At 52.7% G+C, this 14820-nt stretch overlaps 1 protein-coding gene and 1 long non-coding RNA gene across 5 annotated transcripts; one reads left to right on the top strand and one right to left on the bottom strand.

Moving 5' to 3' along the window:
- The first annotated feature begins 26 nt into the window (after positions 1–26).
- On the top strand, positions 27–13711 carry LSR (lipolysis stimulated lipoprotein receptor). 4 transcript variants are annotated; one of them, XM_039850232.1, is made up of 10 exons: positions 27–470; positions 1623–1967; positions 6863–6982; positions 8482–8538; positions 9084–9230; positions 11981–12142; positions 12313–12369; positions 12461–12589; positions 12876–13495; positions 13578–13711. In XM_039850232.1, exons 1-10 carry the CDS (start codon positions 269–271, stop codon positions 13611–13613), a joined length of 1875 nt encoding a protein of 624 aa, XP_039706166.1. In that variant the 5' UTR covers positions 27–268; the 3' UTR covers positions 13614–13711. The 4 variants fall into 4 exon arrangements, with proteins under 4 accessions (XP_039706166.1, XP_039706165.1, XP_039706168.1 ...); XM_039850231.1 differs by having other exon boundaries at positions 29–470; positions 12458–12589; XM_039850234.1 differs by lacking the exon at positions 8482–8538 and having other exon boundaries at positions 30–470.
- On the bottom strand, positions 6926–14777 carry LOC120592505 (uncharacterized). Its single transcript, XR_005650126.1, has 2 exons — positions 14024–14777; positions 6926–10369 (listed from the first exon to the last, which is right to left on the bottom strand). It is a non-coding gene; the product is annotated as an uncharacterized LOC120592505 (long non-coding RNA).
- Between the last annotated feature and the right edge of the window lie 43 nt (positions 14778–14820).

The following is a 14820-nucleotide window of genomic DNA, read 5'->3' as shown; positions in this document are numbered from 1 at the left end:
ACTTCCGGGCAGGGAGGTGGAGAAGCCCTTTCCGCCGTCCGCCCCCGTGCCCAGTCCTCCCATTCTCACCCTGTGTACCTGGACCGATCCATTCCCCAGAGCGTGTTAGGGGGTGGAGTGGCTGGGAGAACCAAAGTGAGTCACGCAAGTTTCTCCTCGAAAGCTGGACGCGTTCTTCATCCACGTTGCTTCTGCTCCTTAGAATCTTAAAACAGGGTACGGTGGGCTTGGAATAGGGATAAGGGACGGAAGCGGGAAGGGGAGGAGCATGCACCCCTCCCAGCCTTGGTGCGCGCCGCGCCCCCAACCCTCTGGGAACCCGGGAGAAGACGCACGGACCCGAAGGTCCCAGACTGCTGCGATGGCGCCAGTGGCGCGAGGGCCCTCAGTGGGGCTGGGCTCCTACGCGGCGACCCCGGGTTGGGGCGCGGTCGTCTTCGTGTGGCTCTTTCTCGGCAGCTTGTACACAGGTAAGGAGACCGGGGCCCCTGGTACGCGGAAGGGCGGAGGGGGGGTCACTATAATGTAGATGGATGGAGTTCTACACCGCCAAAGAGGCAGGAGAACTGGGGGAGTGGGAACGCAGAGACGAGGACCTCCCGATCCCCAGGGTCACGGGAGATCCCTTGTGTGCGAGAGTGAGGGGAATTCCCCCATTAGTGTAGGCAGCGGTCCCCCGCCCTTGTTCAGAGATAGCAGGAAGTGAAACTCCGGGACCGCGAACTCTGGAGCGGCAAGGAGAATGGGACTCTTTGTAGGGCAGAGGTGAAGGACCACCCGATCACTGGAAAAGGCCGGGATGGGGACTTAGGCGCACTCCGAGATTTCTAAGTCTTGGGATAATGGGGCGCGGGGGCTCAAGGGCTGGACCAGACGCTTCCTGGAAGAAGAGATCAAGAAACAGCGCCCATGTCCTTTGGGCTCCAAAGTATCTGTGCGTAGGGTTCTGGTGGGATGGACTTCTGGCCTTGGTTTGAAACCGTCCTCTGATAAGCTTTCACTGGATCGGATGTTTGTTTGGGTTGGGACTTGGGGGAATTTTGTTTTTCTGCAAGCACGTCGGGTGTGTTCATTTGAGATGCCTGTGGGTAGGGTGAGGTGGAAGAGTGATGGAGACATTATAGGGGATTTAGCTACTCCCTGGCAAAGCAGTTCAGACAACTACAAAATTTACACCCCCACCCCATCACCCCCAACCGCCAAATTTACACAACCCTTGGAACTTGGAAACTTTGTGGTCATTTTTGAAGTGGGGCCTCCAGCCCTTTGTGGTGGCCATTCAAGCTTGCCGATACAGGCTACAGAGAGAAACCCTTTCTGCGAAGGAAAGAGGGGGCTGGGTGGTTCAGAGGACACATTCTGGGAAGAGAGATGGACAAGATGTTCCAAGAAATCTGGCCATCTGGCCTTGCACCTACTACTTCAGCCCCATGGGTTCATAAAATGGGCATGATTATCAGAGCTGCCTCACCCGTCCCAGGGATTAAGGAACAATGAGTGCCAAGTGCTCTGTAAAACCATACACTTAAGTGTCAAGTTAGTGACAAGTGATGTTGCTCATTTCTACTGAAGCATTCCCCAGAGCTCATAATAGTCCCTGCTGACTCTCCTTTTACCCTCAGCCCCCGCCAGCGCTATCCAGGTGACTGTGTCAGACCCCTACCACGTGGTGATCCTCTTCCAGCCTGTGACCCTTCCCTGCACCTACCAGTTGACCACGACCCCCACGGCACCCATTGTGATCTGGAAGTACAAGTCTTTCTGCCGGGACCGCATCGCTGATGCCTTTTCCCCAGCCAGTGTGGACAACCAGATCAATGCCCAGCTGGCTGCTGGTAACCCAGGCTACAACCCCTATGTGGAGTGCCAGGACAGCGTGCGCACTGTCAGGGTTGTGGCCACCAAGCAGGGCAATGCCGTGACTCTGGGAGACTACTATCAAGGCCGGAGGATCACCATAACAGGAAGTATGTTGGGTGGGGCAAGGGAGATGGCAGGGGGACAGGCTTGAGCTGGTTCCTTTGTGTGCAACCTGGAGTTCCCACCTGGAGTCCCCAACTGGAAGCTCATCAGTGCTAGTGTCCAAAGGGACTGACAAAAGCAGGATCCTTCCTCCTATCCATCCATCCGTTCCTTTATTTAACAGCAAATATTTATTGAGCACCTGACATATAACAGGCGCTTTTCGAGGCCCTGGAAGTACAGCAGTAAACAGAATTATCAAATCCTTTCCTTTGTAGAGCTTGCATTCCATTGGGGGAGACAAAAAAGATAAACGTAACACTGTCAAGTATTTGAAAATGAATAAAAGTGAATAATGCAGAGAGAGGCAGGGATTCTATAATATTAGTAACTACCAGCAATAGTAAGTAAAATTTATATAAGTAACAACTTACAAAGGGCTACCTGTGTGCCAGGCTCTAATCCAGGCTTACATGGATTAACTCCTTTAGACCATGCAGTAATTGTGAGTAGATTCTGCTATTGTCATTTTACAGAGGTCCAGGGAGGCAAAATGACTTGCACACAGTCACACAGCTGGTAACAGCTGGTATTCTCAGACACTTGGATCTAGTCTCCAAGTGGCAAGCCCTTTGCTTGCCCAGGGTGGTTAGCAAAGCGCTCACAGAGGAGGTGACATGAGTGAACTGAAGTGGTGACAGATTTTAATGGAGAAAGCGACTTGCCAGGCACTTTACATACATTCTCCCACTGTACTTTTGTAGCCACATTTTGCACTTGACATCGGAGGCACAGAGAGGTTAAGTAGCTAGCTAGTCTAGGCACACAGCTAATAAAGATCCGGAGCTGGGATTTGAACCCAGGCCACCCTGAGAGCCTTTATCCTTAACCTTAACGCTGCCTGCTGATAGTACCTGTTGGGACCAAGAGGCAGTGGAGAAGTCATTCATTCATCCATTCATTTATTCAGTTGGTATCTGTCAATCACCTACTAAGTTCCAGGTGCTGTTGATGGAGTGGTAATCAGGACAGCCGTATCCCTGCCTTCAAGGAGATGACATGCTAGTGGGGTGAGGCAGGCAGTAAACAAGCAGATAAAGAGTAAGAATATCAGAGAGTACTAAGTGCTGCAATAAAACAGACCAGAGTAATGTGCTGTATCGAGTGACCCGAGCACACGCTTTAAGACCTCTGTGAATGTGATTTGAGGAAGGACTGGGACTGGGCCCTAAAAAATCTAAAGGGCAGGGAAGAAGGCGATGGGCAGCAGTGGGTGAGGAGTGAAGGCTCACCCACTTAACGAGTTTATCTTTTCACTGTCTTAAATAAGGTTCGAGTTTTAATCTTGGGAATGAAGGAAGCATCCTTTTGCAGACCCTAAGAGACCAGGGCATGGCGCACACTCCTTCCCTTACTTTGTCTAGACCGTGAGCGAAAGGCAAGGTTCCAGGGACAGAGTCTGTTAGTCTTGTTTTGGGGAGAGACCAGACCTCCTTGCCCTGAATTTCCATGGGCAGCTCAGCCCAAAGCATCCTCCAGTTCTTGAGGATGGAGGGTTTCTTGGGGATTCAAGCTATCCAGGCCTCCTCCCTCATATCCCAGGGACCTCTCTGGCCAGCACCAGGCATGACTGTCCGGCAGCCCTGTCCAGACAGCCCAAGTACTGAGAGTGTTCTTGAAGGCTGGCTGGAATTGCACCTCCTCTGCTGAGTGCCAAACTCCAGAGTGACCCTCAGGCTCTAGGTGGGGCAGATTCTTCATGCTCCAGAGGCCTCACAGGCCCAGATCTTTCAAGCTGTCTTGACCTAGCCCTGTGTTTGATACAAGCTGTGATTCGTAAGCATTCATTGTGTGTATGTCCTCTCAGGAAGCCCAGTAGCCATGGGAACTTCCTCCATTTCAGCTTTGAGGATGGAGAAAAGTGGACTTTCCTGTGGTGTTCCTGGGGTCACCAGCTGTTGAGTTTTAAGTGAAAGTAGTCTTGGGCAAACGATAATGGTGGTTTACCCTCAGTGTTCCCCAGCTTGGGTGGGTCCTGCTGCCCCTTCATTCTTCCCTGCTTTGGTGACAAAGGGCACCAGAATAGGATCCCTGCTTATACTTCCTCAGACTGCTTGGGGTCCATGTGCCCCCCACTCAGTAACACTGGACCAGAGAGCCCATGAGGGCCGCCTCTGCTGTGTGTGGATGAGGACCCAGAGTCCCAGAGGTGTGGAGGAGGCCCAGCTTCTGTTCCCAACTGGAGACCTGGCATCTTCTCCCTGCACCTAAAACAGCAATGCCCAGCCCAGTGTGTCAGGATTAGATGTAGAATAGAACAGGCCAGGAACAGGGTGCGCCTTGCAGGAAGGAGGTGGGCCCAGGCCTTAGAATTGATCAAAAGAGGCCGGAAAGCCGTTTTTCATAGGTTTTAGAAACATCGTGCAGGCCAAACAAAACGCAGTGAGTCCCAGATCTGAGTCCAGGAGCCCAGATTTCAGATCCTGGCCTGTGAACTTTCGTTGTGGCGGGGGAGTTCCTGTCCATCAATTCAGCATTGAGCAAGAACCTACCCTTGAGCTCTGGTTTTAGAAAGGAGCCGCCAGAGTCTGGTTTAAAGAAAAGGTGAGAAAACGATGGTGTTCTGGAGAGTCCAGAAGGCTTGGGAGAATGTAGATCAGAGTTTTATGAGGATTCAGTGAAAGAATATGTGCAAAAGGACCCCGCACACAGAACTCAGTAGCTAGATGCATGACCATGGAAAGGAGTCGTGTCCTCTACTTCATATTTGCTCCAAAGGTCACCCTGGTTATACTTGCACAACCCTCACCTCCACACTGGCACTTTCTGTCTGCCTTCCCTGATTGGTTTTCTCGATACTGCTTACCACTATCTGATATGCCATATATTTAAATGTTTTACTTGTCTCTCTTTCCCAGTTAAGATAAAATCTGAGCTCTCTAAGGGCAAGGATTTATATCCAGTGGTTCTCAAACTTGGTCTTAGGCCTCTACACTCTTGATTACTGAGGTCCTCAAAGAACTTTGTTTTCATATGTAGCAAACAGGGAAGTTTAAAAAATATTTAAAACGACAATGATTAACTCCTTATAGGTTGACACAAATAACATACTTTTTATGAAAAAACTACCGTATTTTCCAAAACAAACCAAAAACTTAAAAAGTGTTTTATTAGTTTCTATTTTTGTACATCTTGAAGTCTGAGTAGAAGATGGAGTCTCAAAGCTGCTTCTGTGTTCAGTATGTTGTGCTAGCGCATGTCATATAGCCTCTGGAAAACTTCACAGTACATTCAGAGAGCGAGTGAAAAAGGCAAATAACATCTTAGTAGTATTATGCAAAATAACTTTGACCTCTGGGGTCCTCTGAAAAGGTCCATGGAGAACTGTTGCTCTTAAATATACCACATGCCTCAGATACAGCCTGGAACATAGAATGCTCTCTCAGTATTGAATGTTGAATGACTGTATCAAGGGCCTATTTGAATGTAGCATGTACCTAGAACGTTGGAACAGACAAATGCTATGAGAGGTCACGTGAGGAGAGAAGGGGTTCACTCTGGGTCTTGGCCAGGCCCTGTGTCAGGCACTGGGGACTCAGCAATGACCGAGGCAGACCACCTTCTGCTTGCAGAGCCCACATTCTCCTGGGGATGGGATCAGGGACACTTAGCCCCTATACTGGCTGATAGAATTCAACAGTGGGGTGAGGGAGCTCTGCGAGCAGGATGGAACCAGCCCTGTGAGGGTCTGAGAACACAGCACGAGGGCAAACCAAGGCAGGGTGGGTCCTGCATGTTGCAGCACAGTGAGGAGGCTGGTGTGTCCAGAGTCTAGTGAGTGAAGGAGAACAGTGGGGATGAGGCTGGTGTGGTAACTGGTGGCCAGATCATGCCAAGGGCCTTCGTGGGCCAGGTTAAGGCCTTTGGGGTGATGGAGACAGACGTTGAAAGGAGGTTTTTCTATGGATGCAAAATCTTCCTTTCAGAAGAGGAAGGCTCTGGTTCTTTCATTCCTTTGGTAATCGGCTCATGCCCTAGTGGATGCCAGGTGCTGCAAACTGGGGCACATACAGTTATTGCTCTCAGCTGTCATGGAAAAGGGCAGTGGGTACATGGGGCAGGTCAGCGGGGGCCAGAGTAACGGAGCAGCTGGGAAGAAGGTGCTGGGTGGTTGTGAGGGTGCTCCTATCTCCTAGTCTCCATGGGTCTCAGGCGGAGTTGCTTACTGGATCCCATGCCGTCCCACACTGGTGGATGGCTGCAGGGATTTGACTAATTAGGGCCTGAGGAGTAGACTGGAAACCAGATGTGCTGAAAGACTTTCATTACTGGTGTAATTAAGAGGCTCCTTGCCTCAGGGCTGCTTCAGACCTGAGCGTCCTCAAGCCTTGGGCCTGACCTGGACTGTGGCCCGTTCCAAGACAACCCCCACCCCATGCCCCCATTCTCATGCTTGGGCATCTCCCAGTTCCTGGAATCTGGCCTATTTATCTTTGTCTTTTACCCTGGACTCATATCCTGGGCCTACAGCAAGCTCCCTGGTTTATGTTGGGAGAGGTAACCTCTGCTTTGAGAGGTGGTACAAGGAGGGTTATAAGTCTGAAGCGTTGCTTGGAGTCTGACCGTCTCAGCTCCACCACTGATGAGCTGGATGACTCTGGGTGGGTACGGTCATCTCATCTATAAGCCAGGAAAGATAATACTGCCCACCTCCCAGACTTCTAGAAATACCCCCCCCCTTAAGTGTTTAATACAGAGCCTAAGAAGCAGCACAGCCTGGGTACGGATTGTTTCGTTACTTGGTACATCTGCAGCCTTGCTCCCTTGTCCATTGCCCTGATGTCCCCATGGGAGGAGGTTCTGGCCTCCCCCATGGTGGCCTCACACTCTCCTGATACAGATGCTGACCTGACCTTTGACCAGACAGCTTGGGGAGACAGTGGTGTGTATTACTGCTCTGTGGTCTCGGCCCAGGACCTCCAGGGAAACAACGAGGCCTACGCAGAGCTCATCGTCCTGGGTGAGTGGGCTTGGCCCTGAGGGCGTGGGAAGGGGAGGGGATGCAGGCCTCTTCTGCCACTTCTGGGTGTCTCCCTCTGCCTCCCAGCTCACTTTCTGGGCTCTGTAGCCTGCTTTGCTCTCCCCTCATGGTACCACCAGTCACTTGGGCTTATCTGTGCCCTGCACCCTAGGCAGAGACCCCCTTCCCTGGCAACATTTCAAATAAGAGTGGAGAGAATTGGGGACTCAACTTCTTCCTAGTCTTATTTTCTAAAATACAGAAATGTTACGAGTTGATTGGCAATGAATTAAGAGGGTTGATGGTGTATACAATTGAAGGGAAACTGGACCCACCTTCTGTCACATCTCCAGTGCCACATCTGCTCCTAGAGGCCCTTGCCAAAGCACAGGAACCTTGCCCTCTGCCCTGCTGGGATGGCATTGTGTGGCTTATACACTGAGTGCTTCCCTCTGGCAAGGTCCCTCCAGATGCCTAGGAGCAGGGTGGGGTAGCCACCAGCAGCCTCTGTCATGTGTGGGGAATGCCGCCATTAGCCAGATGCTCTGTTCTCGGTGAACACATAAGGGCTCGTGTGGTATGTGCTATATGAGATGCTGTCGGGCTATACACTGCCATTGTCATACATATGATGCAAGGAAGTGCACGTGCGAATGAGCGCACATGATGAGGGAGCATGCTCCAGGGTGCTCAAACCATGCAACGGATTTCATGTGTGGGTGACAATGTGCGCACCAGTGACCCAGGGAACCTCTTCATGTCCCTTGGTAAAATGAACAGTCTGCATTAGTAGTAGTCAAAATGGAATCTTAAGACCTGCTTACACCCTGAAAAATTATCGAGGATCTTGAAGAGTTTTTGTTCACATTTTTGTGGGTTATGTCTATAGTTGCTTAATGTCTTAGAAATCGAAACCAGGAAATTTTCAAAGCAAGGTACACAAGCACACAATCTTTTACCACCTTTTGCCTTCATGGGCCTCTTCTTCTATTAAAAAATATTTTATGATTGCCTTGCTATAAAGACAAGTTTATTATTATATATTTGATATTTTTTCTTCAGATTTTAAAAATAAAATTAAAACATTCATGGGCCCTAGGATACTGTGCCTACTATACGTGATGCAACAGGACTGTCCCTATCACATGGGATGCACCCCTTTGGGACAACAAGACCCATATGTGTAGAAAAGATGGGGTGCCCAAACTGAGGTCACTCTTTCAGAACCCATGGAAGATGCACTGTAACTCTTTTGGGAAACAGAATCCCCTGAGGCATGAGAGAGGGTGAATTATGTGTCAGAAACCTTCTGGAAAACAGCACCCACATGGGGGGTAGGTGGAGGGCAGGAACCATGGGCTAGGACCCTTGTAGGCCACCTATCTGTCCTGGGCTTCAGGGCACACCTTCACCTTGATGAGCCTAAAGCTGGGCTTCAAGGGAGGGGTGGCCTGGGCTGGCCCTTGCCAGCATAATCTGTCTCTCTTTTGTCCTTCCAGGCAAGACCTCAGGGGTGGCTGAGCTCTTACCTGGTTTTCAGGCGGGGCCCATGGAAGGTACGGGGGTGGAATCCCCCACACACCACTTACTGCTTCTAAGTATTCCCCACTCTAAACACTGCTCGCTGTGGACCCCCACTAACCTTGCCTGACTCCAACTCCATGGCATGTAGTGACCTGGCTCTGGGCTTGGGGGTGGGCCAGGATGGCTGGGGTGGCCTGGGGTGTAGGCAGGAGGCTCCTGTGACTGGTACTCGTAGTGCTCTTCTGGGTTCTGGGATCTTGGCAGCTGGCTCTCTATCACCTCTCTGAGGCTACACCCTATCTTTGCTCTGGCCAAGTCACCTCTTGTTTTCTGCCTTGCCCCCATGAGCCCAAGGCACATTCCCTAACTTTGGGATTGGCCTGAGTTGTAGAGGGTTGGACATCCCTCTGCTGCTGCTCCCCAGTGTCTGGCATGGAGAATCCAGCAAGGGCTACAGCTTCCCTGACAAGCTTTGCAAATAGCTTCGCCCCACCTGTCTCTTCACTGCTCTGCTGTGTCTGTGTCCCTGTTCCCTCCCAGGACTCCTGGCTCATGGCCTCTTCTCATCTCTCTGCAGACTGGCTGTTTGTGGTTGTCATCTGTCTGGCTGTCTTCCTTGTCTTCCTCCTCCTGGGCATTTGCTGGTGTCAGTGCTGCCCTCACACCTGCTGCTGTTACGTCAGGTGCCCCTGCTGTCCAGAGAGGTGCTGCTGTCCAGAGGCCTGTAAGTGACCCTTGCGTGACCACCTCCACTTGGTATCCTGCCTGGGTCCAAGGGGGAGGAGGTGCCACTTATCTGGAGGTTTAAGAGGTGAGCAATTTGTGAGAAAGTGGGCCAAGGAGGACTAGCTGTTTTAGATTTTTACTTACATACTTCAACTCTTCATTTATTGTTAATCTTCATTTATTTTGAGTTTTTCTTTTTGAGAGTATAATCTATAAACATGATGAAAAAATTCAAATAGTACAAAACATTCCCTAGAAAGTAAAGCTCCCTTTAAAAATAAAATCTTAAGTGAAAAAGGTAAGAAACCAAACAAGGTTTACAGTACCACATAATTTAAGCAAATTTTAAAAACCTACATCCTTACAAACACTTGGCTTTTCCATGGACATAATATTTAAAGACATGTCTAGCACATTAGAGTGGACCTGGAGGGTTGGGAATGGAGGTGGGACCAGAGTTTAAAGGGGAAGGAAGGAAAGAAGGAAGGAAGAGCGTCTGCCTCCTCTTACTGCCCCATTGGCCCGCCTCAGGGACCACCTGGGTACGCCAGCACCTGTGCATGCGGTTAACGATTTTCATCAACTTTGACGTGGAAGTTTATGTTGGCCACTTTCTTGTATTCGGACATATCTGATATCTAGTCTCTTGCATTGAATGTTGGCCATGAAAGTGTACTTCTCTACTAGTCCTTAATAAGGTCAACACTTCCACCTTTTCTCATCAAGTTCACCATATCTTTGGCTGATGAACAGATGACGTTGACAGCTAGAAACATTTAAATAACTTTACACATGAAGAGCACCTAGAACATGAGACCACAAAAAAGGTAGACCTGCTCCTCTCGTGGCACCTGGCCATTTCTAGGCCAGTAGTGAACAGGTGGTGTAAAGAAATGACCCATGTACTCCAGACAGATGTTTTGTGCTTATATGCATGCCGTAACTTCAGTGTCACACAGTCTGAGCTGTGTTAACAGCAGAGTCATTGGCAATTGCTGTGAACTTCGGCAAGTGGAGGTTTGAGGCCTGGCTCACCACCTTACCTGCTTGGAGTCCAGTGAGTGACTTCCCCTCTTCAGCCTCGGTCTCCTCTTCTGTATAGTGGGGCCATAGCAGATCCCTCTGTACAGGGTGAGCCTGTGGATGTGGGGAACTGGTGTGTCTAGCATTTAGTACAGAGTTCTGTCTACATAAAGTGTTCCATACCCACTCGCCACTGGACATTGCTGCTGTCAGCATTGGCAACGATGGAAGACCAGGGAGCAAATCAGAGCCCTGCCACTCACACTAGCTGACTTTAGATGAGAAGTGTCTCCTCTGTGAGCTTGTTTCCTCCTCTGCAAGGTCCTGACCTTATGGAGTGTTGTGAGCATTAAGGGAAGACTCTGGGAGTGCCCGGCATGGGGCTGTAGCTCAGTCTCTGTTGGCTAGTTTTATGGTCATTTAGCTCAGTGGTGAGCAACCTAGTTTCTCAAAATATCACTCCTCTGAAAAAAAATCCACTGCACTCTGAAAGCAGTCCATCTCTCTGTCCATCTCTCTTGTCATTTTAATTTGAAAGCTTCTGGCTCAAGAGGTAGACATTAATTCATTTCACAGGTGGGGAGGGGACCCCCAAGGTCAGCAAACAAATCCGCAGTTGCCTTACTAATTAAGGCTAGGGCTGGGACCAGGACTACAAATTCCCTCCTTCCTGAGTCCTCGTTACCCCAAACCGAGGCCCCATTAACTTCTTGCCAGAGGCCAGGTTACTTCTCTGCAGCTATAGCCACAGCCCTGCTGGGCCATCTGGGAGCAACAGCTCCCACTGCTAATTATAAAACATCCAATCACTTGAGCCACTGGGCGGCTTCTCCTAGGGAGGACTGAGCACTGAGCCTTCTGTTTCCTGACTGAATCAGAGGTGGAAGGCAGCTCTCTTAGCCTATCTTACCCACTCTGTGCCTCCCCACTGCCCCACCCCTACCCCCATTTTCCTATTGGAGGCCCAGGGAGGAAGTGACTTGCCTAGGCCCAGTGACTTTGCTGCAAGGGTAGCCACCAGAACCCAGCCCCTTGCCTGGGGAAGAAGGCAGCAAGGAAGATTTGCCCTTGAACCATCAATCCTAGAACCAGAAGGGGACCAAGGAGGAGTGGGAGTGGCTACCTCCCACTAGTTAGAAACATTAAAGGAAATACTTTGCTGCTTGGCTGAGGCAAGTGAATTCTGAGCCCTCATAATCCTGCTTCAGACTGATCCCCATGGCATCTAAGTCTGGAAGACTCCATGGGGAGAAGACATGGTATCTCCCCCGACCCCCAGAGAGTTCCTTTTCTAGAGCAGGGGCTCAGCTGAAAATGAGGATCCCAGCCTGTGGGTACAGCACATGGGCTTTATCTAAAGGATCAGCTTTTCCTCCTGTTGCTCTGTAAGAATGCAGGCCCAGGTGGTCACATCTGATAAGGAGGCTAGAAAATTGGGATTTTATGTAAAACCTCAACAAATGTTAGCAAACAATCAAAACACTGGCCTGCCAGATTGAGGCCACAGGCTGCCAGTGTGTACCCCTGTCCTCAGAGCTCTATGAGGAATCACACAGATGTGGACTCAATGAAGGTAATGGACCTGCAGAAACCACCCAAGTGCCTAAGGAAGCTCCAGGGCTGGGGGGTTGGGGAGAAGGTCCAGGTACATGTCCCTCAAGACCTTCTATCACAGGAAGGACAGCATGGCTCCTGGCAACTTTCTCATGGTGTCTGTCTTCCCAGTGTATGCTGCTGGCAAAGCAGCCACCTCAGGTGTCCCAAGCATCTACGCTCCCAGCACCTATGCGTACCTCTCCCCTGCCAAGACCCCACCCCCGGGAGCCATGATTCCCATGGGCCCTGTCTACAACCAGTACTCTGGAGACTTCGACAGGAATAGTTCAGGTGAGTCCTGGGGGAGCCAGGAGCAGCTGGGGCAACTATAGGCTGGGCATTTGGGCACTAAAGGGTATGGGGCCGGAAAGAATAGGGTACTTGGGGCAGGGGAGAGGGAGCTGGGAATGCATGGCTTTGCTCAGGGTGGATGGCCACTGACAGCCAGTCTCCCTCTGTAGGCGGCCACAGCTCCCAGGTACCCCTGCTTCGTGAAGCAGACAGCAGTGTGACCTCTGGTAAGAACCAGTTATGAGGTTAGTCATGCCTGTAGGGAAAGGGGCTGGGCCAGTACTCCAAGTGATCACCTCTATCTCCTGTCCCTAGAAGTCCGTAGTGGCTACAGGATTCAGGCCAGCCAGCAGGATGACTCCATGCGGGTCCTATACTACATGGAGAAAGAGCTGGCCAACTTTGACCCTTCTCGACCTGGCCCTCCCAATGGCCGTATAGAGCGGGGTGAGTAGGAGCCATGGAGTTTGGGGGATCCTAAGAGGGGAAGGGGAAGCATGTCTCCCTAATAACTTATCCAAGGGATGCTTGCTGCAAATCCTGGACATAGTCCCTCCTTCCTTGCTGTAGCCACAGTGAGAAGTGTATGGGATCTTGTGTATTATCCCTTAACAGATGAGAAGCCTAGGGCCCTGTAAAGAGTCTGAACCAAAGGGTGATACTGCTAGACCCTGGAGCTCCTGGAATTAAGTCCTGACTTCCCAGCAGTCAGTAACACTTCCTTTCCCTACAGCCATGAGTGAAGTGACCTCCCTCCATGAGGACGACTGGAGATCCCGGCCTTCCCGGGGCCCTGCCCTCACTCCGATTCGGGATGAGGAATGGGGTCACCACTCCCCCCATAGTCCCAGGAGGTGGGATCAAGAAACCCTCACAGAGAGGCCCAAGAGTGGCTGGGGGGCTGGGCGGCCCCGGGCCCGCTCTGTGGATGCTCTGGATGACCTCACATGGCCAAGCTCTGCTGAATCGGGGAGGAGGTCTCCCCCAAGTAGTGGAAGGAGAGATCGAGCTTATGTAACCCCCCGAAGCCGCAGCCGTGATGACCTCTATGACCAAGACGACCCAAGGAGTTTTCCATATTCCCAGGATCCCCACTATGACGACTCCAGATCTAGAGACCGCCCTCATGCTGACCCTAGGTCTCACTACCCCCGTTCCCGGGACCCTCCGGACAATGGTTCCAGGGCCAGGGACCCCCAATATGATGGGCGGCTTCTGGAAGAGGCCTTAAGGAAAAAGGGGCCAGCAGAGAGGAAACCTTACAAAGAGGAAGAGGAAGCCTACTACCCTCCAGCACCTCCCCCTTACTCTGAGACGGACTCCCAGGCTTCCCGGGAGCGGAGGCTTAAGAAGGTGAGTGAACACTCCCGGCTTTAAGACCTTTCCTGGCCCCTCTCCAGTCCTGAGCTCACACCTTTTTCTTTCTCCTTTGCAGAACTTGGCCCTGAGTCGGGAAAGTTTAGTCGTCTGATCTCACATTTTGTATGTAGTTTTTGTACTATTTTTTTAAATTTGAAGGACTACTGATGATCTTCCCTGTCTAATAAAATATATGATCACAAAGCCGTAGTCTGGAGGGAAGCGTCTGTTTTGCTGCTAGAGGTAGGGAGCTGGGACAGCTCTCCTGTGGGTCTGTACCAGGCCGCGTGTCCCCTTCTCTACTGGGACTAGTGTCCTGGGCCGGGGAAAGGACCAGCTCGGGCAGGGAGTACGTGCCCCGCACTGGCTCCGCCCAGGCCTGCGTGCGCGCCCCGGCCCCGCCCAGACGTGCGCATGCGCCCCGGGCCCCCGCCTTCGCGCTCCTCAGCCCGAACGCCGGGAGCGAGCGTGCGCGTTCCTCTCTCCCTTCCACTCACCCCCCCCCCTCCCCCGTCGACCTACTTTACTGTCTCCACACCCTGCCGTCTGCCTCGTCCCGGCGACCACAGCCCCTTCTTCGCGTCCCCCGGCGTTCTATCCGGGCCCACGTTCCACCTGGGCGGCCCGTCGGCGAGTGCCGGCCGGCCAGCCCCGGAGGCAGTGGCGGCGACCCCGCGCCCTGTCGAGACCCAGGCTGGCGCGCGCCCGCCCGCCATCGGAGACAGCGCGCGCGCTCCCCGGGGGCTGCCCTCCCCCCACGCGCGTCGGCCCCGGGCTCGCGCTGCCGCCGCCGCCGCCGCGCGCGCGCAGCTCAAGTAAAGGAGGAAAAAAAAGGGGGAAAAAAATAGAAAGCGGCGGCCGCTGCAGCAGCGATCCGCTGCCGGACTGGACCAGGCCGAGCGGCGGACGCTCGAGCCGGCGACCCAGGGAAGAGGCGGCAGCCGTCCAGGGCGGACCGGGTTTTAAAAAAGTCGCGGCGGCGGCTCAGGGAAGGAGGCCCGAGGGCCGCGTGCAGCGGGCGGGGGGCGGCCGCGCCGCGTCCCGGAGCTTAGAGCCACCGCGAGCCGGCAGGCGGGCGGAGGCGGCGGCTGCAGGAAAGGCGGCGGCGGCAGCGGCGGCGGCATCTCCTCCTCACATGACCCCACTGTTTGTCCCCGTGATCAGCGCGAGCGGCTCCCGTGTCTCCTCCGTCCCCTCCTGCCGCGCGGCGTGAGCGCCGGGCTCGGGGGCCCCCCCGGCCGCCCGCCCCCTCCCCTCCCTCCCACCCCACTCCCACCCCACCTCCCCTCCCCCCGGCCCCGCCCCCCTGCCCCCACCCC

Source organism: Pteropus medius, unplaced genomic scaffold (genome assembly GCF_902729225.1).
Source record: "Pteropus medius unplaced genomic scaffold, Ma_sr-lr_union100, whole genome shotgun sequence".
Lineage (NCBI taxonomy): Eukaryota > Metazoa > Chordata > Mammalia > Chiroptera > Pteropodidae > Pteropus > Pteropus medius.
Note: the sequence above shows the minus strand (reverse complement) of the source record. Positions and strands in the feature narration are given on the sequence as shown.

What these genes read in the sequence shown, in the direction of transcription:
- LSR (XM_039850231.1), top strand. Translation starts at nt 269, where the DNA reads ATGCACCCCTCCCAGCCTTGGTGCGCGCCGCGCCCCCAACCCTCTGGG. An exon ending in GAGGATCACCATAACAGGAA is followed by an intron (nt 1,968 to 6,862) that starts GTATGTTGGGTG and finishes CTCCTGATACAG; the next exon opens with ATGCTGACCTGACCTTTGAC. An exon ending in CAATGGCCGTATAGAGCGGG is followed by an intron (nt 12,590 to 12,875) that starts GTGAGTAGGAGC and finishes CTTTCCCTACAG; the next exon opens with CCATGAGTGAAGTGACCTCC.